We start from the raw sequence: 25,665 nt of genomic DNA on the forward strand, positions 1-25,665 counted from the left end.
TACAAACACTATAGAAATGCCACAAAGAAATCTATACTCCTTGATAAGAAAAACTACTACTTTAAACTCCAAGACAAGCATCATCAAACCCCAAAAACTTTCTGGACAGCTATTAATAGACTTTTACACCCAAGCCACTCCAAGACACCAACCCCTTCAGGACTTTCCTTAAGCACTCCTAAGGAGATTGCTAACAACTTCAGTACCTTCTTTACAGAAACTGTACAATCTGTTGCTAATTCCCTACCTCCTGTCACCTCAACCCTCCCATTCTCCAGGACTAGAAATCCCCCTACCTTTCAGCTAAATCCAGTCCCTACATCCTTCATCTTTACTATACTTACTAAACTTAAACCATGTACCCCATCTGCTGATCTCCTATCAGCTGAATACCTGCAAATCGCAGCTAAAGTACTTTCCTATCCTATTTCCATACTAATCAACAGAACTATTACTGAAGGTTCTATCCCATCTCTCTGGAAAATCTTACATATAATTCCTCTTGACAAGGGTGGTAACTCTACCGAAATATCTAACTATCGCCCCATAGCCCCCCCTAGCCAAAATAATGGAAAAATGTATCTACCGCCAGCTACTTGACCACCTTCTCCAATATAATCCTCTATCAGACTGTCAACATGGTTTTAGGCCTTTCCATAGTACTACTGCTGACCTACTATCCTTCTCTGACTGCATCAGTAAGCATCGCAACAACAACAACAGGCTCTCCATAGACCAATCAAAAGCCTTTGATATGGTGAACTACCAATTACTACTAGACATACTAAAACAACTCTCATTCAACACACAGGCATTACAGTGGTTTAGGTCATACTTAGAAAACAGACAGCAAGCTGTCCCCTGGGACAATAACCTTTCCACTCTTCTTCCTATTACTCTTGGGGTCCCACAAGGCTCCATCTTGGGACCTCTCCTTTTCTCTATTTTCATCAATGACCTCCAGCTAAATATTCCTCAAGCTACCTGTATACAATATGCAGATGATTCCACACTAGTGTGTTCTGCCACCTCATCTGCTGAGCTCCAAACCATTACCCAGACAGTATTTAACTCAGTTGAAAAATGTTTTTTGCAACGTTGCCTCCTACTAAATGCCAAAAAAACGAAATTACTGATATTTACACCCAAACTGAAGTCCCCCTCTATTGATCTTACTGTTAAATCTAGCAATGGTACTATTATTACATTTGACCTGACCACCAAGCTCTTCGGCGTAACAATTGATCAAAATCTTAACTTTGACACACATATTAACACTACTATTAAAACTGTTAACAGAAAACTTGGCTCACTTTATAGGATAAAATCCTTCCTTACCCCTAAAGCCAGAACCACCATCGCCCATACCCACCTGATCTCTACCCTCCTCTATGCTTCATCTATTTATACAAATCTTTCCACAACTAACATAAACAAACTGGCAACTTCCTACAACAACATTGCCAGATTTGCAATGGGTTCACCATATAGAACCCAAACAGCTAGGTTGGCTAGAACTCCAAAACCAGCTACTATTTCAGCAACTTACAATTACCCATAAGATTCTCTTTCATACCAACAATACTCCTAGTCTTAGTAGCATAATCTCTCCTTATAGAAATCTTGCTACCCTTCGCTCAGCAAATAAATTACAAGTAACCATTCAGAAATCCCTTAAGAAAGCAGGGACTCCCTCTTCTCTAATTCCATGGGTAAGATTTGGAACAGACTCCCCAGCAGCCTACAATTACTTTCATCATTACTACTCTTCAAGTACCAACTAAAAGTACACCTCAAAGCACAATGGTTATGCCCATGTACTAACCCAGATTAACACTAACTGTAGAGTATACTGCTTTTTCCCCTTCTATAACCCACTAGTGGGCAAATAAACCCTCCTCTTAGTTAATATTGTAGTTTATTTCTTTCTTATTACATGAAACTTACTTTGTATATTTCTAAAACCCTAAACCTGCTCCTGGCACTTTCATTGTCAGTTTTTGTACTAATGCCACCTATGTTATACATGTGTAAAGTTCTAAATAGGCATAATAATTAGTTAGAGCCTCTCATCTCTTCTCCACACTTCTGTAGAATAAATGTCAGACTATGTACCTTAGATATATGCTTCTCAAACTACTGCATTGCCAAGACCTGCATTCATGTTTTTCTATTGATGTTGTTCATTCTATGCTAGCCTACAGCAATAATGTGTGTAATCATTTTTTTAGCATTTTTAAGTGCCTATACTCCTTGATGCTAGTTCTGCTATGTTAGTCTGCAGCTTTATTGTATTTGTATTTTTAACATGTATTAGTTTTATGTTGCTGTATTGCTTTGTATTCCTGTTACATTAGTTTAATCTTGGAGTTTATCTCCCCAGGCCTCTACTGAAAATGGACATGTATCCAGTTGGACTAGCCCGGTAAACAAATGTAAAATAAATAAATAAAATAAACTTATGTGGTTTTAATGGTTGTATTTCTAGTCATTTCATGTATTCTTAGTGTTGTGTTATCCTTTCAGACAAGAGCACGTTTTCAGATCTTCTAGTTACAAGTTAATGACAAGAACAAACTGTTAAACACAAAAATACTTGGAGAAACAAGGCCACTTGGATACTGCAATGACTTCTTTTAATATCAGATGAACACTTTCATCTTTAATGTTACAAAGCTTCTTTAGATGCCATAATACAAAGTTAAAAAGTTTAAATAACCCTATCCCAGTCAGTCATATGATCTAAAAAGCCCATTCAAACCTTAATTAATTTAAAGAGATAAAACCTTAAATATGTCAGTGTAAGATACAAACATTAAACATATAAAATCAGAAGCTAACTCATACATATTAATACAAACACTAAAAATTATTCCTTATCAAAAAAAAAATAGGAACATCCAATAAAAATGAAGCCTGATCTATCTAGCCCATGCTTTTAATTTAAGTAAGCAAGCAATGGAACAGTAATCATTTAGTCCCAGCCAACTGCTAGCATTAAAATATAGCTGCCAGTATAATTCAATTTTCTCAAGAAACACTGGCCATGGACACCCCCCTTACAGTTCATTGGCACTTTCTCAACAATAGCAAATTTAAATGAATGCTCAGGATGGTTGTGTAAATGTTTATAAAGGGCATTTGCACTTTTTCCTTTTTTCATCCCATACATATGTTCGTAAATACGGTTCTTCAATTTATGTTCCATTTTCCCGCTGTAAAACCTGGGACACACTTGGCAAATAGCTGCATATATTACACATTTAATTTCAAATTTAAATTTATGTTTGAGCTTGTATTTATGCCCTTCAATAGTAAAACCATTACCAACTAAAATATACTTGCAACAGTTATAACAACCACACTTGGATGTGAAAACAAAATTTCCATTGTTGTTCCCATTGAAAATCCTAGTAACATTCTTTACACCATTCAACGGTCTTTCCAAAATATTCTTTATACTAGTATCCTTTCAGTAAACCATAACAGGTTTCTCCCCCATTTTCCCAGTAATAAATTCATCTTTTAAGATAAACCAGTTCTTTTCTAAAATATTCCTAATGGCTTTACTATTCAGACTATGTGTAGTAATGAAGGAATTTTTATAAGATATTTCTTCAATATTCCTATCGACTCATACATTTTGATTCTGATATTCTGGATATGTACTACAAATCTTCCTTTAATTCTTTAATATGGGTACAAAATAATTCCAGTCCCTTTTATTAATAACTTTGAACATCAGATTTTTAACTAAAGTGATTGATGCCCTCTTTTCAAAACATATCTTTCAACAAATTACATATTTACGAATCCAGGTTTGAATAATAATGCTACTGTTGGGTGTGAGAGAGCATCTCCTTGATGAATCTCTGACTATAATATTCTCCTGTCCTCATAGAATATCTATCACATTAACCTCCCTACCATACTCTTTTGATAACCCTTGCATCTACTACTATCTTTGTACAATCATACTCTCTTCCCTGTGTCTCACTACCCATACTTAAACGTTATTGTTCTATACATACAAAGCAAAACTACTGTAGTTTATGTTTTTTGTATAACTTAGTCTGCTCTGCTAGTAATGTACAACTCTAAACTTGAATTTTTAGACTGAACTGTTTACAATCTACAGTAAATTGTTATATATCTACATGATAAATTGTACTGTGTCTGCAAATGTATTTATGTTTAGGTATAACTGTAAGATCTCTGAACCAAAACAAATAGTGTGAAAAACGTGTGCACTGAAAACCAAACCACAAACTAAACAACACACGGAAAAGTGCAGATGTGAGGCAAAAAACTTTAATGAACACTATAAAAATAGTAAAAACTGATCAAGTGCTTCCGTCCCTTCTGTTCTGGGGACTTCAACAGAACCAGTAAAACAAGTAAGCAATGTGATTTAAATAAAACAAGTAAGCAATGTGATTTAAATAGTCTTCACTCAATTAACAGCAATTAACCAACAATTACATTGTCAGATAAAAACAATTACTATCATAAAAATGTTATTCTGATCATAGCTCTCAACCTTCCATCTCCAAAATGAAGACCACTAGCCCTGATAATGTGGAACAAATGGGCAAAATGTGGAAGACATACTAATAGCTTACTGAAAACCTGAACTTGGAAGGCCATAGGATGGTTAAAATATGTTGGTTCTACTTATAAAAAGATCTTTTGATGAATTAATTAATTAATATGACTTATTTATATTTACAATGGATAGCAGCTAAAAACGTGCTAACACTGAATGCGTGACAGACCCTTTCAATGTGGAACTTCGAGGAATATGAACTTTTTAAGACCTCAAAATGAGGTACATTCCTTGTAATGAGGTTCACATGAGAGGTATGATTTTGATTGAAATACCCCATAAGATAAAAACATTGATAAAATGCAAAACAAATATCAGGGATAAATTATATAAAGGAAGATTTAATGTAGTATGTGTTACACCTTTAAAGCTTTAAAGTTTAAAACTGGCAGAAGGGTGGTACTGTCATTCAGACCTGATGGTACTATTGCATTCAACTTAAGCTCCAATTCACTTCTTTCTAATCTGTTCTCCCACCAGCCTCCTCTACCATCCCTTCTCACAATATCCACTATGCCAAATAATAAGTTAACACCACCTGGACATTGCATGGAATGTCTATAAAGGGCATTATTACTGTTAGCTTTTTCAACAGCATTCATGTGCTCATAGATACGTTTTGGACTTCTCTCCATTTTACCAATATAAAAACTTTGACATCCCATGCATGCTATATAAACCAAACATGTGCTTCCACAATTCCCTGTCAGCAATGAAACATTTTATAATGGATTACCTACTACCACTTGTACGTCTTATAAAATGTATTTATATTGTTGACATCTTCCACATTTTCTAGTCCCCTTATAAGGGGAATCATACTCTGGGAGGTCTAGGGATGCTCCAACAAGAATTTAAGGTTCCATCCTGTTTTTACAACAAAACAAGTTTTTTCTTCTACAGTCTTGTATACTTCTGGACTGGATTTAAAAAGGACCCAATTTTTGGATAGTATATCCTCAGTATCCTTATACAGGTCACCAAACTGAACTACCATAGAATTAGTGAACAGAACAGGTGTGACCTCATGTACCGTGTTCATAACACCTTCTGAGGTACCTAATAATGGGCAATATTTGGTACCCCAACCTTTTAACACTTGTTCTCCTGTTTCTAAGAGTATAGATTCTGGGTAACCTCTTTGTTTAAACATCTGTATGAGGTGACCTAAGTTCCAATTTAAAACCAGTGATATCAGAACACATTCTTACTTGCCCTAACCATTTGCCCTTTAATAACATTCCTCCTTACCCATATAGGATGACAACTATGAAAGTCCAAGTAACAATTTGAAAAGGTGGGCTTCCTGTATAATCTGGAACCAAATCTCCGGTTCTCCATGTCTTTAATAATCAAAAACTAAATCCCTGGTTCTCCATGTCTTTAAAAATAGTGATCTCCAAGTAGTTAACATATCATCAGTGTGTGTACACATGAATTTAAAAAAGCCACAAATGTTGTTAATAAAATTATCAAATTCTATCCTAGGACTGTCTTCATTTTTCCACAGAATGAAGGTGTCTTCCAGGTATCTGAAATACAAGGTCCATTGTTGCCTAAAACTAGAAGTGAAAATATGGTGTTTCTCTCAAGAGTAAAGGACCAAGATGGCGTATATGGGTGCACAACTGGTACCCATAGCATCTCCATTTAATTGTTTATAGAACCTCCCTTCAAAAATTATGAAATTATTTAAGAACACAACTTCCATAACATCTATTACAAAATTAATTAATGAATTCTCCAATGAATTTAATTCATAAATGGCCTCCCTGAAAAGTTGTAAGCCCTCTTCTGTGGAATTGAAGTAAAAAGGTCAATTAACATCAATAGTTGAAAAATTATAAGTATTTGTAAAAAATTCATGTTTGATTTTAGACAAAAAAAATCCCAGGAGTCTTTTAATATATAGTTTTCTGACCATAGCGAATCCTTCAATAATCTATTCACAAAGACCCCTAATGAATAATTAGGGCTATTATGTGCTGGTACTATCAGAGGAGAGGATAAGGTTAATAAAATGTCCTCATTGGTGGGATGCTCGCAAGGAGACAAGCAACCTTAATGACACCCCCACTGGCTGTCTTTGTTGTAGATGAGGCAGATTCCCACCTCAGCAGAATAAATGTGCTCGAGTCTGCCTGGGGAAGCTCAGTGGTCAGCAAGTGCATGAGCAAAAGCATGCGAAAAAAGACGAGGAAGTGTTTGAGTGTAATTATTGCATAACAGAATACAAGTTATTAATAAATGGGATGCATAAAGGGTAGTATTCAGAACGTCGGAGAGGAATTCATTTTCAGATAGGTCGTCTGGATTATGCTGCATTTGATTAGTGAACTGCAGTTACTAGTTAGTACTTACACAGAGAAATGGTTTCTTTAAGTGAATAGCACACTTAAATAGTGGAAAATAGTAGCCACTTTATGCTTTATTTGGATAAGGGTGTGGAGTTATGATGACAACGGTTGGGAAGAGCAGGATAAAGGGTGTTGAGATGTGCACACGTAATATTAAAGGTATTGCTTGTTAGTAAGATGTGAGCTTCAGTGAAGAGGTGAGAAGATTAATAGTAGACACAGCTTGTAGTAAACTAGTAGTAAGATCAAGAGTATAGTTATATACAGTATTTTAAGCAAGTTCATAGGTGAATGTATTGATCTTTTGACCTACTGACTTTGCTGTTGTCTAGTGGTGGTGCTGTTTATTTCCCAAATAGACATTGAGCTTTATTTTGAAAGTAGTTATCAAGTAATATTACTTTATTACCAGTCACAGGGAGTATATTCCATAGGTGTAGTAAAAGCTGTGTGATGTATGCATCTGCCCTCTTGTTACTGTTAATTATTTTAAGCTTAAGATTGTGTGTACAAGCATTTGTCCCTCTAGCTGTATGCTGCAGGCAAAAGGTATTTAAACAAGGCTGGTTCTGTCATAGGCCTGAAACCAGGACAGAGATTCCACTGTGCAGTCTTGTTTGCAGAGTAAAGCAATAATTCTTTCCATTTGTCTGAGTAGCTTGGATTGCCTTACCCTTGAATCTCCCTTGCCGTGAACTCCTATACTTTCTGATCCTGCACCAAGTACTTGCTGCAGAAAATGCAGAGAGCTGCATTGTACTCTAGAACTGGGTGAAACAGCATAATGTGTAGATACATAGTGTGGCTAGCCATTCATTTTAAGCATTGTACTGCATACTGCCGCGTAACAGCACTATACATGGGTATAAAGGAATCCAGGGGAGGGCAGCTGCAGTCGTGAGAGCAGGATACACAGGTAAATAGGTAAGTCACAAGTTCTAAATCATGCCCTGATCTTCTGTAACCAAATGAGGCTACTGAGACAAAGAGGGAGCAAAAGTCATGGGAGGCAGAAAGTGGGGAGGGGAGTTATCCCTACAACAGCAGTGGGTTATTTGGAGACAACTGTTGCACCCTACTACCAAAAAAAGTCTGACCCTAAGTAGTGGAGAAAGAGATAGTCACCAAAAGGGATACAGCATCGGACATGACTGCTCGTAGGCTTGCAGTGCTTAAAAGGGAGCATTACTTTCCCATAAAGTTTACTCATTTTATGGTCTTGGGAGTGGGGTGGATTTTCAGGTACCAATGGCTAGTGTTTACTTGAAATATGAAGGGAGTCAAGTGAACCCACAGGTGGAAGTGTTTGACGATGTGTCAGCAGGTGTTTCAATAAGAGATGATTGTGACAATACAGTATTGTGTATACATGTAACTACCTGCAGCTGGACATGAAGACAATCGCACGAGAAAGGCCACAGTGCCCACGCTTCCACTCCAGCTAAGGTTTGTGATGTGGCTGTTGTGGAGTGTGGGATTAATTAGCAGCAGGGAGCCAGAATCTGAGCCACAGCTGTTGAAAAGTACTGGACTTCGCTTGGAAGAGTTACATGATAGTAACAAGCCTGAATTTGAGGCACCATTGTCAGAATATACCAGACTTCATTTGGAAGGACTATGGAGGCTCACAAAGGAAGAGTTGCAACAGACTCAGTTTTTGTACTGTACTTTATCAAACGTGGCATGATGTACCCCTGGCAGACATCAAACTTTTAGATAATTTATTTGTGGGCAGTGGAATGGATCTTGGGTACCATAGCCACTACCCACCATATATCATGGCAAATGTCAGGGTTCCTTTCCTTATGGTGAATGTCAGGGTTTCTTTCCTTATGTTTCTGCTTTGCCTAGAGTTTGCCTGGGATTCTTTGTTAAGCACCTCTCAGCACTGTTAAGATCAGTTCTTGTGCTAGGGAAGTGGTTAACAGTTTTGTCCTTTTCCTGATTTTGGAGCATAATCGCACCACTCTGTGCATGGCAAGATATTATTTGGAATGTAAATATAGTAGCAGCAGTAGCTCAGTAGGTCACATACATGCCTTTGATGCTGGAAGATCAGGAGGCTGTGAGTTTTCCCACCATAGGTGCTTGGATTAATTTTTCCAGTACTGACACTGCAGTGCAGCATAAGGGGGTTCTGTACTCCTGAGTGTATATTCCTTTGGATGAGATGTTAAAATGAGACCCGATCTGCTTGAGTTGGGATTGGCTTAAGTGATGTTAAAGATCCTACTGCATTTTTTGAAAAAAAAATGTAGGGGAAAGTTCCCTGATGTTCTGGCCAAATTTCCCCTTAGTTATTAAGAATACTACCTCGGATCTCCCCTGGAAAGAAGACACTGACCTAGTGGGAATAATCTGGCCAAGAAAAGCATAAAAGTAAATAAATGTAGTCATCTGTTATTTAAATACAGTAAACTGATACCCAGTTTCAAAAGAAATTGAATATGTATCTTCCCTGTGTAAAAGAGAGAAGCTAAAGTGTCATGCTTCAAGAAATGAGGATCATGTCAATAACTTTGACTGCATTGTCCAAAAACAGGGCTCACTGTTTCTTCATCAGTGTTTTGTTTTAACTTTACAATGAAATCTATTATAGAAATGGATATGTGCATTTTTGAGTAATAATTTCATGTGAGTATTCAAGCATACAGTGTATAAATACTGATTAAAATGGTACCCTGATTGCTGTTTGGGTATATTCCAAACCATGCTCAACGTACTGTAAGATTTCTGCATCGATCACTCTAGTGAGACTTCCCCAGCAGGCACTGTGACCACACAGACAGACAGACAGACATTAGTAGCTTACCTAGCAGAGCCATATTTGGCTCATCCTGCACTCTGTACCATTCGACATTCTTGCAGCTTTTTTGTGAATTGGTGTGTCTAATAATTGTTGAAGGGGTAAACTGACAGTATGGCATGGACTGAGTAAATTATGTAAATTATTCAGATGTCACAGAATGATGTAACTTCTTATATCTTTTATGGTAGAGTGATAGCCAAATTGTTGCATGTAGCCTCACTGATTTGTGACCTCGTATCAAAGCCTTGCTGTTCTCACTTGCCACAAAATGTTTTCCAGATCCTTGGTATGATGTTATGTTATTGTATATTATCATTAATTATACTTTCATTGATAACCGTGGAGACATCATTTTTAGCGCTAGTGCTTGACATTATTGGTTTGTAATAAGACGCTTATTATTACTTTTACTGTTTCAGATGCTGCAATTACTGGATTCTGGGAAGATACACTTGAAATAATTGCAGAGTCAGAAGTAATGCAAGATGTATGCTACACTTCAGTTGCACCTGGCTTAATGCAGTATCTCCAGAGCATCACACAGCTTATAATATCACTGATAGTAGTAATTGCTGACCACAAGTCATCCTGTGAGACTCTTCCAGATGTCCTGCATCAGTTAAATCCCTCACAGATTTTCTGTCGACTTCTGCAATATAAATTTTATGAAGTACGTGTGTTGATCCTGCAGGCATTGTTGGAGGAAGAAGTAAAAGGCTATGCACAGAGTCTTGTTTCTGGCATGCAGGAAACCATGATTACACTTGCTATGGAAGAAAAGCAACCAGAATGCCTCAGTAAGGTGTGTACATCTGTTTTATAATGCTGAGTCTGTGTGATATTTTGTTTTTATTATTTCCTTATTTCTTTGTGTCAGTTATGTTAACAATATGTAGGGATGACTTATTGATTTTCTCTAAAATAAACAACTGTAGTGGCAGCTCTAACTGTCTTAGCCATACACTGAGGAGGAGTGTATGTGGGTGACAGATTGTTATTTTTTAAATTTTACCTTTCAGAAACTAGTATAGAACTCCTTTTCAAATTTCATAACTGATAGGTTGCTGAGCTGTTGATATTACTTAACGTCACTTGTCACGCACGAGCTATTCATACCTGTTAACCTCTTTGAGCAAGAAATCTGGACAAAGCCAAAAGTAAAAGGGGGACAAAAGCCCAAAAATAGGGACACATTTTAAATATTGCTATTATAAACTCAAGTGTCTATTGTGACGTCAATCCTCAACAATTTGCTAGAAAACCAAAAAATGTATGAGGAATGGGCAGATATATATGAGGGAAAATTGTATTATTATTTATTATTTTATTTTACATTTGTTGATCGGGATAGTCCAACTGGGCTAGCAAGCCCCTTTTCAGTGGAGGCCCGGGGAGAAAATCTCCACAGTCAATACAACTGAAAATATACAATAGAGTTTACAGATGACACAAATATTTTTCACAATGGTGTAAAAATAAAAAGCTATACGATTTTGGCAATAGGGCAATATGAACATAAGTATTAGTATACCATTAAGGTTTCTATGCAGACATGAGTTGTAATATTTCATTGCAGTTCCTATGTATCCACATTTAATAGTAGAGAGAAGGGTATTGCAAATTTAAGTAATGAAAGATAAAGAGGTTGCTGACGTGAATAAAACTGCCAGTTTATTTGAACATTCTGCAAAAATCTGGACAGTTGAGAGGTATGGAGCTATTGTTTGGTAGCAGCAGAGTAGTCAAGGGTTATGCCATTGCATAGGAGGTCAACTCATTTGGCTTTTCCTCCTGCTTCAGCCTAGCTTATGAATAATTGTAATATGTAGTAATGCATACAACTAATAGACCACTCACTGCTACAAGACAAACTATTCGAAACTGGCATTAGTGCAGACTCTCTACTCCGGTTTAAAGATTTTCTTTCCAACAGATCCCTTAAAGTAAAATTAGGAACCTCCTTCACTAATACAGCAGCACTCCTTAATGACATCTCTCAAAGATCCATCCTTGCACCTCTTGTTTTCCCTATATTCATTAATAAACTCCCTTATGACCTACCACACATTCCACTCATATTATATGCAGATGATGTGGTCATCTTCATATCCACCAGTCACACCCTACAGTATAAACTCCGCTCCAAAATGACCTGTATTCACTCAACCAAAGGCATTTACAACTCATTTTCTTATTAAACTCCACTAAAAATCAAAGTTATTCAGCACACAACAGTCTCACTAAAGCTCCTGAGATAGTTCATATCACATATATAAACACTCCACCATAGAAACAACCACCTCATTTGAATACTTAGGAATCGGGCTTCACTCAAATCTTAATTTCCAGACTTTTCTGGGAGCGAAGACTCTCCCCCCTGTATGGCATCCTCAGCAATGTCAGCCATAAGCAAAGGAATTCTACTTGACCAGTGGAAGTACAGACTATCACTGCCACAGCATCAAAACAAAATCAAATGCCTTACAAAACTTCTCGAATAAAGTATGCCATTTCATCACAAACTCATCTCACCAAGAATACCACTGTGTAACCCTCTCTAAAGCTAGATGCCTGCCAATTAACCAAAGATCTGACCACCTTCTGGCATCCCTTCTCTTACAAAACTCTTGTTCCTGACTCATTCTCACCTCTAACAGTCCAACTCTACCCTAAAACCTCATACCACAGCCCAAGACATCTCTCACAATCTATCCCCAATCTTGTTACATTTGTACCAGTCATGCTTTCTCCACACTAACCCTAAACTCCAAGAATCACTATTGACCTGCCAATGAGAACTCCCGGCATACGCAGAGTGTAGAACTGAATGTGAGAAAAACCTGCGCATACAAGCTTCATGTTGGTGCCGTCAGCCTCATTTCATCTGGTAAATCTCATTACCTTTCCTATCTCTGTTCTCTTCTTTGCAGGCATTAATTCATCCTGGCAACTCTGCTGAAATGTTTGCTCACTCCTTAATCTCTTTTTTCCCCTCCTTTCTCTCATTTTTGCTTAATTAAACTAGTTGAAAACAACAGAGTTAAAACAAAAGCCAGAGAGACAACCTATGTATTACTTGCTCTCATCTCTACTTTGCTTATAACTTGCCTTTCAAATTGTCATGTGTAAAGTTTATATAACTCTCTAAAGTTTGTACAGATACATCTATGTTTTTATCTGCCTTACACTATGTATAACTTTATCTCCTGTTTACATTGTGATATGCTCACATGGGCTTTGCATGTAAATAGTCCACTCATATCAGTGAACTCACCTCAATAAAGAAATGTAAAGTAAAATACAGTGGGATACTGTACTGGGTAGTTATTCAACATTATTAACATTCAGCCGAGATTTTAGCTGAATCATCATGAAAAACTAAAATGGTTTAACCATATCCAAACCATGACTTGTTTGGGAATACAAAGAATCTTAACTTAGAACTTCATTTTATTCTAAATCTAACTCTGAAGATTACATCAGCAGTGTAGTTTATAATATAATTTGATTTTTTTTTTGTAATATAATGTTAAAGCAAAATGGTCATTTGCCAGTTTTAAATGTTTGCATGCATTGATAGTCGACTGCAGTAATATAGTAGCAGACTACACCTACTACAGGGCCTGTGTGAGGCCCAGTTAGGCTTGTTTCTCCACGTGTGTACTGCTTGATACTTAATGCAGCACTGTTAGTATCCTTTTGCAGTTAGCAGTATAGTTTCTGCCTTGCTGAATGAATCTGTGTGTTACTTATACATTTTGTATACAGCAGAATACATGCAAGAAATAAAGAAAACATAAATGAAATTCATTCAGTTTTTGACTTAATCAAACTTTTACACCATATACTTAAATTTTTCACCATGCTTTGCATAATTTGTGTCACTGCTTAACTATTTTTCTTCCTCCTACCATTTTGCTCCAGGTCTCCCACCTGCATAGCTCTCAGCTTCTTAGTACAAAAACCAGGAACAAAGTAAAAAAAAAAAAAAATCAGGAGGGACAAAGGCCCAAAATCATGGAAGGTTTTTAAATAGTGCTCTTATTTACTTAGTGTGTAGAACAGCAGGTTTTACTTTCACATGCCATTTTTGACAGATATGAAGTCTGAAGCTCAGATGTCTGTCATTATTTAGTGTGATCAACAGTTGGACAGAAAACCACAAAGTTTATGAAGAACAGATAAAAAAACATGAGATAAAATCACGTACAATTGACAGGTGAACTCACGAGTTCACCAGTGGAAGTCGGCATCTGGCACTGATAAATGTTCATAGTGTTTTTGTTTTTCCATGCAGGAGTTAGTCATACTGCTTTGTTTTTCCCCAATATTCCATCCTGTAAAACATTTATAAACAGAAGTGCACCTACAGAAACATTTCTTTAATGATGCAGCACCAGAAAAATGTTTGAGAGCTGCAACATTATTGCATATAGTGATGATATGCTATGCTATAGATTGTGGTGACACTTTTCATAAGTTCATAGGTAGGTACTAGGCTATCGCCCCTAGGGTCTATACAAGCCTAGCCAAAAAGGTACCCTGGTTTTCGCCACCCAAGAAAATTATTTTCCTGTGCCTCTGTTGAGCAGAGCCACAGAGGTGATCCCTAGGGTGAATTTTCTATTTCCCATCCAATCATCAAGATTTTTCTTGAAGAGTGTTAATGAGGAGTTTTATTTGATATAGATAGGTAGTTTGTTCCAGAGTACGGAAAGTCTCTGGGACAGGAATCTTTCCCTCCAGCATGTTCTGTTTATTGTGGTGACAAGACTTAGGTCCCTAGAGCGTGTAGCTCAGGGCGATATGTGACGGAGTAAAGCTGGAATTTTTTGAGATGGTCTGCTTAGGGCATCTGTTTGAGGCCGGTAATCCTCTTTGTGAGGTATTTCTGTGGCCTTTCCAGTTGTTGTAGATGTCTTGTGAGGTACATACCAGAAGGGGCGCTGTACTCTCTAATGGGTCTAATGAGTGACGAGTAGAGGGGAACAATGACCTCTTTCTTCCTGGATAAGAAACCTTTTGTGATGAGGTGTGCCACATAGAAGGATTTCCTGACTACTGTGGCGATGTGATTATCAAAGGAGCGACTGCTGTCCACCTGTGTCTCAAGGTTTCTTATCACACTTTCGGTGTTAAGTAGACTACCACCTATGTGGTAGGTCATGGGTACAGAGTTTTTACCAAAGGGGATGAGAATGCACTTTTTGGCATTGAGCTTGAGGACATGGCTTTGACACCAGGCATCTGTCTCAGTGAGGCCCTTTTGTAGGATGTCCACATCGTTAGGAGTTTCGATTATGTTTGCAGTCATCTGCGAAATTCATTAGCCAAAGACCTGTAGATACCAAACAGGAGAGGACCCAGGACTGAACCCCGTGGTACTCCACTTGTCACTGGTCTGAAGTCAGATTTGGAGTCTGTTACTTTCACAGTGTGGGTTCTGTCAGGGAGCCAGCTGGCAACCCATCTTGTGACATAGGGATTTATACCTAGTTTAGTGAGTTTATCTGTAATTCCAGAGTGGGGGAAGGTTTTAAAAGCCTTGGTGAAATCTAGATAGGCTGTTTGAACCACCTTACCCTCGTCTACGGCTTTAGTGACTGCTTTAAAGAAGTCTATCAGGTTTAGGAGACATGATCTGCCTTTTACAAACCCAAACTGGGTGGGGTCCAGAGTTTGGAGATTACCAATGTCTTTATTTATAAGTTCCATGATGATACGTTCCATGGCCTTGCAGACCAGGCTCATTACGCTAATGGGGCATTAGTTCCCAGGGTCCATGGTGGCTTCCCCTTTGTGGAGTGGGATAACTGTTGTGGTGCATCATTCAGTGGGCACAAAGCCTGAGGTGAGGCTATGACTGAACATGGTGCTTAGGTGAGGTGCCAGTTCATTCTGTAGTTCATGTAGAATGCAGCCTGGGATGTTGTCAGATCCCATGGATGCTGTGTTCTTGGCTTTGGAGAGTGGTGTTTACCTGTGCAGCTGTGATTACAGGAACTTTGCATTGTTCCGGTATAGAGATGGGCCCTTTAGTGGGTGAGGGGGGGGGGGGTAAAGTTAGCACTGAACCTATCTGCCAGGATGTTAGCAACATCAGTTGTTCTGTATATGTAGTGCCATTGTGCTGTAACTCAGAGCAGATCTGAGTGTTTCCATTGAGATTCTTGACATAGCTATAGAATGCTTTGTGGTTGTCTTTAGAATCAGTGGCAATTTTTTTTTTGTAACTAGCTTTGGAGGATTTTATGAGGGATCTCATCTTCTTACTGAGGCTGACCAGGGAGTTCCTCCAATCATGGGATTTTACTTATTTTTGCAACAGTTTGTTTCTTCTGTTATAGAGTTTGTTTATGGCAGGGAAACACCAGATTGGCTTCCTTTTTTTGGAGGATAGCATCTTGGTTCTGTTAGGGATAGCACGATCCATGCACTCGTGTAAGTGCTTATAAAGTGCATTTGTGTAGGATTCAGCAGTCGTACCTCTATTGTCCATCTGCATGGGTGTTGTGAAGTTTGCCACTTCTGTCTTAAGAAGCTGAAGTTGGCTTTGGAGAAATTTTTTACGGTGGTTTCCCTAATGGAGGGTGGGGGTGGGATGTGGATGTCTAGGTTGATTAGCTTGTGGTCGGATCTGACCAATGAGAAATTGTCCTCTGGTGTGGAACACCGGTCACCCATGTTGGTAATGACCAGGTCTAGGATATTGCTGCCCATGGTGGGGCTGTGGATAAGTTGATCCAAGACGCTGGAATTTATGAATTCCAGAAAACGTTGCTTGTGACAAGAGTTACTGTTGAGTTAGTATATCGTTTCCATATATGATATCACTAGTTGATGAGCCTTGCATATGTTGTCAAGTTCATGCTTTTCCCACATTATTGACTTTTGTTTTACCCTTCCTTTAGTGCCGGTGGTAAGATTTTTGGGAAGCTGCCAGCGTTAACGGTTTCACATAACACACATGATGCACAGAAGGCATGTAGAATATTTAGCAGAAACTGCTGTCCTTGGAACACAGCCATTGATTTGTATGTTGCTGTTTTTCCTTTTTTTTATTATTATTAATATTATTATTACCCTTTGCCTGAATTGGTTGTTAGTGAAAAGTTAAAACAAAAAATGTCACAAATCATAGCTTAAAAGACAGTGTTGGCACGCATACTGTCATTAAAACCACTTTCTATTTAAGCTCATCGTGCAAAATGATACAAACAATGTCAAACACTGGGTTTTGGAAACAGTAGTATGTGGTATTTGTGCCTAATGGTATCAACGAAATTTCATTAAACAAAAGTTGAAGTAAAATTTCTTAAACAGTTTTAGTGACACTAAAATAGGGTAAGTACTTGTCTGTTACAATTCAGGCAAAATATTGTCATGTTGTACATTGTAGATAGAACTGCTGAAGTGGCTTACGTGTAACATCACACAGCCCTACTGATGGTATATAAGCAGTAGCATTAGGACCATGTGGCAAATACTAAGCATAAATACATTGTCTAGATTACAATTACTGGTGTAATAGTGTACATTGATCATATTTTATTTTTGGTAGCGCTTAGTATAGTAAAAGTTAAAAGCTGCGCCATCTGTTTATTCTTTTTTTGTAAACAAGAAACATCTTTATTGAATTACCACTTATGCTATTGGTAATCATACATTTATATCAATGAAAACAAACATATCGACATATTTTCAGTTGCAAACGTTAAGCATCACCTATAATATTCTATAGAGTCATTATCAGTCAGACATAACATAGCTTATTCAATTCCTGCCTTTCCTTAAACCTCATTCCTCTTCAAAAACATTATTCTACATGTATTGTTCCTGCAGTTCCATTTTTTTTGTATGTAATTTACTCCTACCCTTTTCTAAAGATCCCAGTTCCACTTGTTTTATCTCTGTTACTGTATACACTACTTCTAGTAGTTTGGTTTTGACTTTGATTTCCATTTTCTAGTAACTGCTTTTTTTTGGTATCCACCATAATTAGACTCAACAAGGCCTTACTATGTCTAGGCAATTCTGATTCTATATCACAGCTCAAAAAATCATTTTCTTATACCATTTTTCTGACCCACTACTTCTGACTAAGTAGTCTCCAGAGAAATGTTTGTGTAGCTCTAGTGTATCCCTTCAAATCAGTTTGTCCTAAACTTCCCCGTTCTATTGGAAGGAACAACTTATTCCACACGACTGTTACCCTGTTCCCTGCCCAGATAAAATCCTTCATCTTTTTATTAATTTTTATTAATTGCTATCCACAATTTCTCCTCTGGTTGATAAAAATATGCCTGATCTGTATAAAAGTAAAGGGGCTAAAAACATTTTCACTGCTTGTATCTCACTATCCATATCCATAAAACAAAGCTTCCATTTTCTCAGTTTTGTATTATCTTTTGTTTAGTCTCTTTCCAAGTATCCTTAGCTGGCATAACAGAATCCTTTTAACCCATACTCCTAAGTACTTCATGTTATCATGTCCTCATTAATATGGGTATTGCTAAACCAATTTGTATTTAGGTCCATAATTTACAGCTGTTGTCTTTGTTTTATCTTCATGAATTCTATTATATTTTTTGTATTATCTTTTGTTTAGTCTCCTGCCACATATCATTAACTGCCACACCAGAATCATTTGTAATCCGTGCTCCTAAATACTTAATTGTATTATATCCCCATAAATATGGATATTGTTGAACCAATTTGTGTGTGGGTACATAATTTACTGCTATTGACTATGTTTTAACTTATTAAATTTGTATCCAGAAAAGAGTTGAAACTGTCTCATAATGTTCCACAACACTGAAATGTCCTTTTCTGGTTTTATCAGGTGGAAAATAATATCTGCAATTAAAGCCAACTTTTCTTGAGTACCGTACTGATTAAATCCTTGAATTTCTTAGTCCCTTTTTTCTTTGCAATTGGTTCTAAATGTAATGCAAATAACAAAGGGGAAAGTGGACACTCGGACACCTCTGCCTGGTTCCTCTTTTCAAACAGAACATATTAGAGAGCCCCCCCCCCCCAATTTAATTTTCACCTCCAATCCCTTGTATATTCTCTTACATATTTCGGAAATTGTATGAAAGTCTGTATAAAGCAGAGAAATATGGAGATCAAGAAAAGGTACAAATGAAGGTGTTTATGGATGAATTAAATATGCCAAGATTAGAGGTAGGCAAGGCTCAGTGACTAATAGTTAGGATAGGAGGCTAAAAATGGTGATGTATAACCACTCTACAGGAAAGTCCCCATCCCATAAATAGATGGTATTCCTGTAGAACTATGGAAGCTAGGAGCAAAAAAACTGATAACGATCTGGATAATTTTAACAGTATTTTAAGAGGAGGAGAAGTACAAACATCCTGGAAGAAAGCAGTGGTGGCTGTAATACCTAAAGATGGCAAAGATCCATCAGATCCAACTTCATATAGGCCCAATTCAATACTAAACCATGATTATAAAGTGTTGAAGTCTATAATGGTAAAAGAAAGGCAAAATGATGCCAAACTTGATAGATATGGTTCAGTGTGGTTTTGCGGAAGGGAGCTGGACATTTCACAACATTAACAGAACATTGAAGATTGAAGCAGAATGTAAGAAAATGCCACTGTTATTAGTGGGTCTTGATGCAGAGAAAACATTTAATAGAGTAATCTGGGACTTTATGAGTAAGGCAATGGAAACATTTACATCAAATGGTAAGACTGATTACAGGGATATATGAGGGATCAGTGGTGAAAACTGAAGTGGGTGGATTCCCCTCTGATAATTTCTGCTTGAGCTGAGGAACCATGCAGGGATGTCCTCTTTCCCCTTTGTTTTTTGCATTGTATTTATAACCATTGTCAAAGAAAATAAGGGACTCAGAAATTCAAGGATATAATTGTTATGGTAGTCAAGAAAAGCTGGCTGTATTTGAAGATGATGATATTTAATACAAATAAAACAGAAAAGGACATTACAGTGTTATGGAGCATTTTGAGACAGTTTCAAATCTTTTCTGGATACAAAATTAATAATCTAAAACATAGTCTATAGCAGTAAATTGTGTACCCACACACAAATTGGTTCAGCAATATCCATATTTATGGGGATATAATACAATTAAGTATTTAGGAGCATGGATTACAAATGATTCTGGTGTGGCAGTTAATGATATGTGGCAGGAGACTAAACAAAAGATAATACAAAAAATGAGAAATTGGAAGCTCTGTTATATGGATATGGATAGTAATATACAAACAGTTAATATGTTTTTAGTCCCTTTAATCTTGTACACAGGTCAGACATATTTTTATCAACCAGAGGAGAAGCTGTGGATAGCAGTTAATAAAAAGCTGAAGGATTTTACCTGGGAGGGGAAGATGGCAAGATTCAAGTTGGCTAAACTGATTCTTCAAGTAGAACAAGGCAAATTGGGATTACCCAATTTGAAGCGTTATTTCAGAACTACAAAGTTAAAGCTCCTATACCTAGCACAAGAAGAAACCTATAATTCAAAGTGGAATGTGATGAGGATGAAGTGGGGGGAAGCTAAAGAAACAAGGATAGACCTGGGTTTTGGATGCAGGCCTTTAAGAAGAGCCAACATGGGAATGGAGAAAGGATATTCTGCTAATAGGGATGACTGCAGGGATACAGACAGTAGCCGAGGGGACTGGGCTGGAATTTATTGGAGAAAACTGGCAAAGGAACCAAGGTATTGGAAACAAATAACTAGAGAGGGAAAGGTAATAGAATTGGAAGATGCCAGGAATTTATATGGACTGCGTAGAGATTGCCTTCCCTATCAAGGATTGATATCAGAGTATAGGCAAAGAGAAGGAAATGGGGGGGGGGGCAGAAATGAAAGAACACAGGCTTCTGTTAAAAAAAGGAATAATTAGTAGAGCATATAAAATATTGCATAATAACTATAAGAATAAACCAGAGGAGGTTAGAAAGGGTTGGGATGAGAGATTGGATAATTCACAAAGAAACAATGGGGGATATATGTTTTCCTCCCAAATATGCAACAAAGTCTAGAAGATCTAGGATTTTTCCTTGGAAATTTTGCATAGATATTTTTATACCCCAAGCAGGCGCCAGAGAATTTTTCCTCAGGTAGACAGCAAATGTTGAAGGTGTGATAGGGAAGAAAGAGATAATTGAGAACATAGTTTCTGGGAGTGTAATGAGCTGGTAAACTTTAAAGATTCCCTGCAGACAGCTCTATCAGAGATATTGGGTGAGCATTTATGTAACTAGGGAAGTGATTTTTCTGAGCTGTGATAACAGAATCGGAATTGCCTAGATATAGTAAGACCTTGCTGAGTCTAATTATGGTGACTGTCAAAAAACAATTACTAGAAAATGGAAATCAAAGTCTAAACCAACTGTACTAGAAGTAGTAAATATCGTAACAGAGATGTAGGAGCAAATTACATAGGAAAAATGGGAATTGTGGAAACAATGCACACAAAGGAGGGATAAGGTTTAAAAGAAGGCAGGATATGAATGAGCTATGTAATGTCTGACTGACAATGATTGGGTAGATTGTAAGTGATGTGTAATGTTTGCAAATAAAATTAATTCAGTAGGGTTTGTGGTGTAAAATGCGTGGAACTAAGATTGTCAGTATGGTTTGTTTTCATTTATATAAATGTGTGATTGCCTATGTCGTAAGTGATAATTTAATAAAGATGTTTCTTGTTTAAAAAAAAGAACCTGCATTTTAGGACACCATATACCACATTTTTGATTAGAATCCAGGTTCTTAGGCCTTATCTCTGATTCAGAATATCTATAGTTTGTTAATTTAGGGAAGGGGTAAATAATGATAAAAACTAGAAGAAACGTGAATACACAAGGCCAGCTCATATGTGTATGGTCCCTTCTGATTGACCTCAGAGAATTGGCTATCATGCATTGTTATGAGCACAGAAAACCACCAGTGTCATATTATATTATAGTAATATGACCTCAGAAAGACTGGAAACCAGACCTGTGACCAGTGAGATGGGCCAATCAACCATCCTTACTGCCTGTTTGTTAGTGTCATAAATAATAATGTCCAACCTGACCTAGAATTAAAATCAGTGTTTATTGAACTGATAGTAAACTTACAAATATGCAGGTCTTCTCCTGCAGCACTGCAGTAATTTTCGTTCAGCTAAATCAGATTAAAATATGCAGTGCTTCTGTTTTTCCCCACAGTAAAATATTTCCTGATTTTTTCCCAGTTATTTCAGTGAATCTGATTAATTAGCAGTAAAAGCACTAGCAGCAGATAACGTATGTTGCTGATAAAGTACTGTATTGGTTAATTTTCCTTTGTCTTTTAATTGTGATTGGCTGAGAGTACATATCGTGTTATGTTGTGTTTAATGTGGAATAAAATTGCCAGTGATTTGTGTGTCCATTTCTGTGATACACCCCCGGTATTTGATATGCTTATGGAAAAGTTTGGTGCATGCAGGGAGTGTAAGGTACATACACTTCCCTTTCTGTGTAGCACCTTGCATGGCTTGTCTCCTAACTACATTGATTGAAACTGAAAAGTTGAATATCCGGATTATTCAAGCCATAGGGAATACTCTGTTGGCTATCTTCCTCAGAGCACAATTATGGTGTTTGTATTCCATTTGTATTAACTGAGGTTTAGTGCAGCATACCTTGCTTTTTATCTACTTTTATTGCATCATCTACAAATTCCCTCATTATTATCTGCAGTTCTCTTAAATCTTTTCCTCTTATACCATAAAGTTCTTTCTGTACTATCCTCTTCATCATTCCATGCATCCTTAATTGTAATACTTTTCATCAATATTTTTTAATCGTGTTAACATAAAGCTGTTGGCCTCCATTGTTCATTCTCTTTCTCCAGCTTGTCTCCCTTCCCATATACATTTTGCCACTGTTCTCAATCATTCTATTTTCCATAGCCTCAGTGTACCGTTCATTCAGTACCTTTATAAAACTACTTTCTGATCACTTGCAAACTTTTTAGAATACTCATAGCCTCTACCATCCAATTCAGATGTTCTCTCTGTTTTAACTTCTCCCACCATTGCATCAGTTTCTGCTAGCAGTATGTCGCTACACAACAATTCTCTCCCCTCTTAAAATTTGAAAGTTTAATGACTTATATCCAGATCGCCATCTGTTGACTACTCTTTTACTTTCCAATGTAATTATCTACTCATCCCATAATTTCTTATGTGTCCTATATAAATTCCCATTTGTGCTTTAGACAGTTTACTATTTCATCTTTTTAAATTTTCCTACATTCTAGTGGCTAGCTTCTTATCTCCCTTTCACCATAAATTTCTGTCTCCTTAAAAGTCAGTAATTTTATCTGTATTTCTTCTCTGAATTTCTGTCTGTATATCCCTCCCTTCATGTACAGACATAATTCTAACATTATTCACAGTTTAAACTTAATTCCTACAATCCCGTCTTTCTTTTCTCTGAAAAACTCTTTCTATATTCTGTATATACTATCCTGTGCTTGCTTTTCTAGTAATACCACCATTGACTCCAGGATTTGCAGTTGTTGTTGTTGTTGTTGTGTCTTTCGGCTTTTCCCGGTTAGGGGTCACCACAGCGGAACTCCGGTCCGCTAATGATTGGCAGTAGATTTTTACGTGCCGAGTTGTCGGCCCTGATGCACAACCTTCAACGAAGGTACGCCCATTCACACATGTCTCCACACAGAAGATGCTTTAGCTGAGAATCGAACAGGACAATGTCTTACTGTGAGGTGACAGCGCTACCGCAGCACCACCACCGCAGTGACTCCAGGATTTACAGTACGGTCTCAAATTTCTACTCTTTCCAAATTTCCTGTATTTCCTGTTTAAAATAATTATACACAGTCAATTTTTTCATTCATCTGTTGTATGCTTTTTTCCCCTTGAAATTTATTTCACAAACTTTCTAAAAATTCTTGTCATATTACCACAAGATCAGAAAGTAAAACTTTTCTGTTATTTATGTTGCTTTCTGAAATCACTAGTAAGCATGCTGTAATCAAGTTGTATTGAAAATAGGATTCCATGTCCGACAGCCACTTGAATCATACTTTGAATGTGTGGGTTGCACTTGAGGGAACAACATCCTTCATAACCTAACAGATGTGTGAAAGAATTGGTCAGCCATTTCCAGGCAAGCAAAGCATTTCCTAGCTCTAGTAGCATATCCTAGCAATTAACATATGTACCACAGCATTTTGTCATCTAGTTCTTATTTTTTGCTTTTGTTTCAACTGTGTTTCTTTATATCCACCTCTTTTTGCCTACTGTGCAACTCTGAGTAAGTCAGTTAACCAGACAGTGCTCCCAGGTTGTACATAAAAAGGTACCCTCGTGTCCAGTAGGCTTACTCAGTTAACAAATGTATAAAAAATGCAGACTTACAGTAGAATTTATAAAGACTTTTTTAAAGACCACAGGAAATCCAGTGTGCTAACTATGTATGCAGTCAAATGAGAACCAAGACTGTAGTTTAAAAGCATCCAGTAACACTTGTTTCAAAAGCTGCTCAAAAATGCTTAAATTTGGTATACTGCAGTTCCTACTCAGTGGACACTGAGTAAAAAGGAGATGTAAAATGGTGATTTTTTTTTTTTTTTATATATACTTTTTGCGCCCAGTGTCTGCCTGTTATGTGCCTCCCCTTGACCATTTGCCTGGAACAAGAGCTGACAGAGAGGCTATCGTTTAGGCAGCTATCAGTTTTGTTATTTTTACCCCTAACTCCATCCCACATGACCGGTTCGACATGCAGTATCACCAAGGCCATGCCACTCACTTCTGCAAGTCATGTAACATCTCAGGCACCCCTTCCACTCTAGAAGTCTGCACACCTGTGTGGTCTCCAGTCTGTGCTGGGGATTCTACCATGGGACCATGCACTTAGCCACATAACCCTAGCCCCTGAATAGAGGTGAGCTGGAAATGCCATGCTACTCCTGCTTTTCTGCAAGCAAGCTCTGGTCATTTGGGTCATAGTTAGGACTGTATAGCTCTACACTAACAGAGCTGGGAAAATGATGCCATATTTTGGACACACACACACACACAGTATTGAGAAAGAAATAAACATTTGTACTGAGACACAATCTAGCAACAGAGAGACTGACCCCTCATTATTTTGGGGGAATGCAGTGAATTATTAATTAAGACTTGACACTTAACATCATGCTCAGGATATTATCAAAAGTATAGGATTCTCTTTTCTGCCTGTAGTTATTTCTTAAGTAAAAGCTGAATGTGTAAATCTATAGTGAGAAAGATTCCAAGTGAGTATGAGAGACTATCCCAAGAATTACGACTTCTATGGAAAAAAGGACTGTTTACTGTATTTTGCCAAATTCTGCTCTAAACTAATCAGACTGACTGGCTGCTCTACATGTTTATACAGGTGCTAAAATTGCTCTGTTATCTGGATATCAAAATGCTGTTACCACGGATGATGATATATTCATTGATGAATGAGAAGGAACTTCTAAACTGGATTTTGAAATTGGCTTGTGGCCCTCATTACAGGTATGCTTTTTTGTTTATCAGCTGAGGATGGTCAGACGTTCAACATTATTTCCAAGGACTAGACTTTGTCATAATACATTTTTGTCACAGCCCTTTGTATTTTTTCATGAGTAAAAATGAGAATTCCTGTCTGTGATCCCAGCAGCCTGTTTGATTGTTGACCTGGGTGCCAGCGAAGTATGAAACAAAGTGCGCATGTATGTATGTGGTAGAGTTTAACTTTCATTGACCAGCTCTTGTGGTTTCTGTTTTGGTGTCATCCTGCACACTACCTAATGTACGACAGAAAACTAGTGAAAAGAATGCCAAAAAACATTAAATTCAGCACATTGAGTTCCTAATCCATTGACA

At 37.4% G+C, this 25,665-nt stretch overlaps 1 protein-coding gene across 1 annotated transcript in view; it reads left to right on the forward strand.

The window, feature by feature from the left end:
* THADA (THADA armadillo repeat containing) overlaps nucleotides 1-25,665 on the forward strand; it is a 3,943,996-nt gene that overhangs the window by 3,165,067 nt on the left and 753,264 nt on the right. The window contains exons 32-33 of the mRNA XM_044073699.1: nucleotides 10,192-10,574; nucleotides 25,190-25,314. Coding sequence (XP_043929634.1) covers nucleotides 10,192-10,574; nucleotides 25,190-25,314 — 508 coding nt within the window. The remainder of the gene's footprint in view (nucleotides 1-10,191; nucleotides 10,575-25,189; nucleotides 25,315-25,665) is intronic.

Source organism: Protopterus annectens, chromosome 6.part0 (assembly GCF_019279795.1).
Source record: "Protopterus annectens isolate FY-2018-M chromosome 6.part0, PAN1.0, whole genome shotgun sequence".
In the NCBI taxonomy this organism is placed as follows: Eukaryota; Metazoa; Chordata; order Ceratodontiformes; family Protopteridae; genus Protopterus; species Protopterus annectens.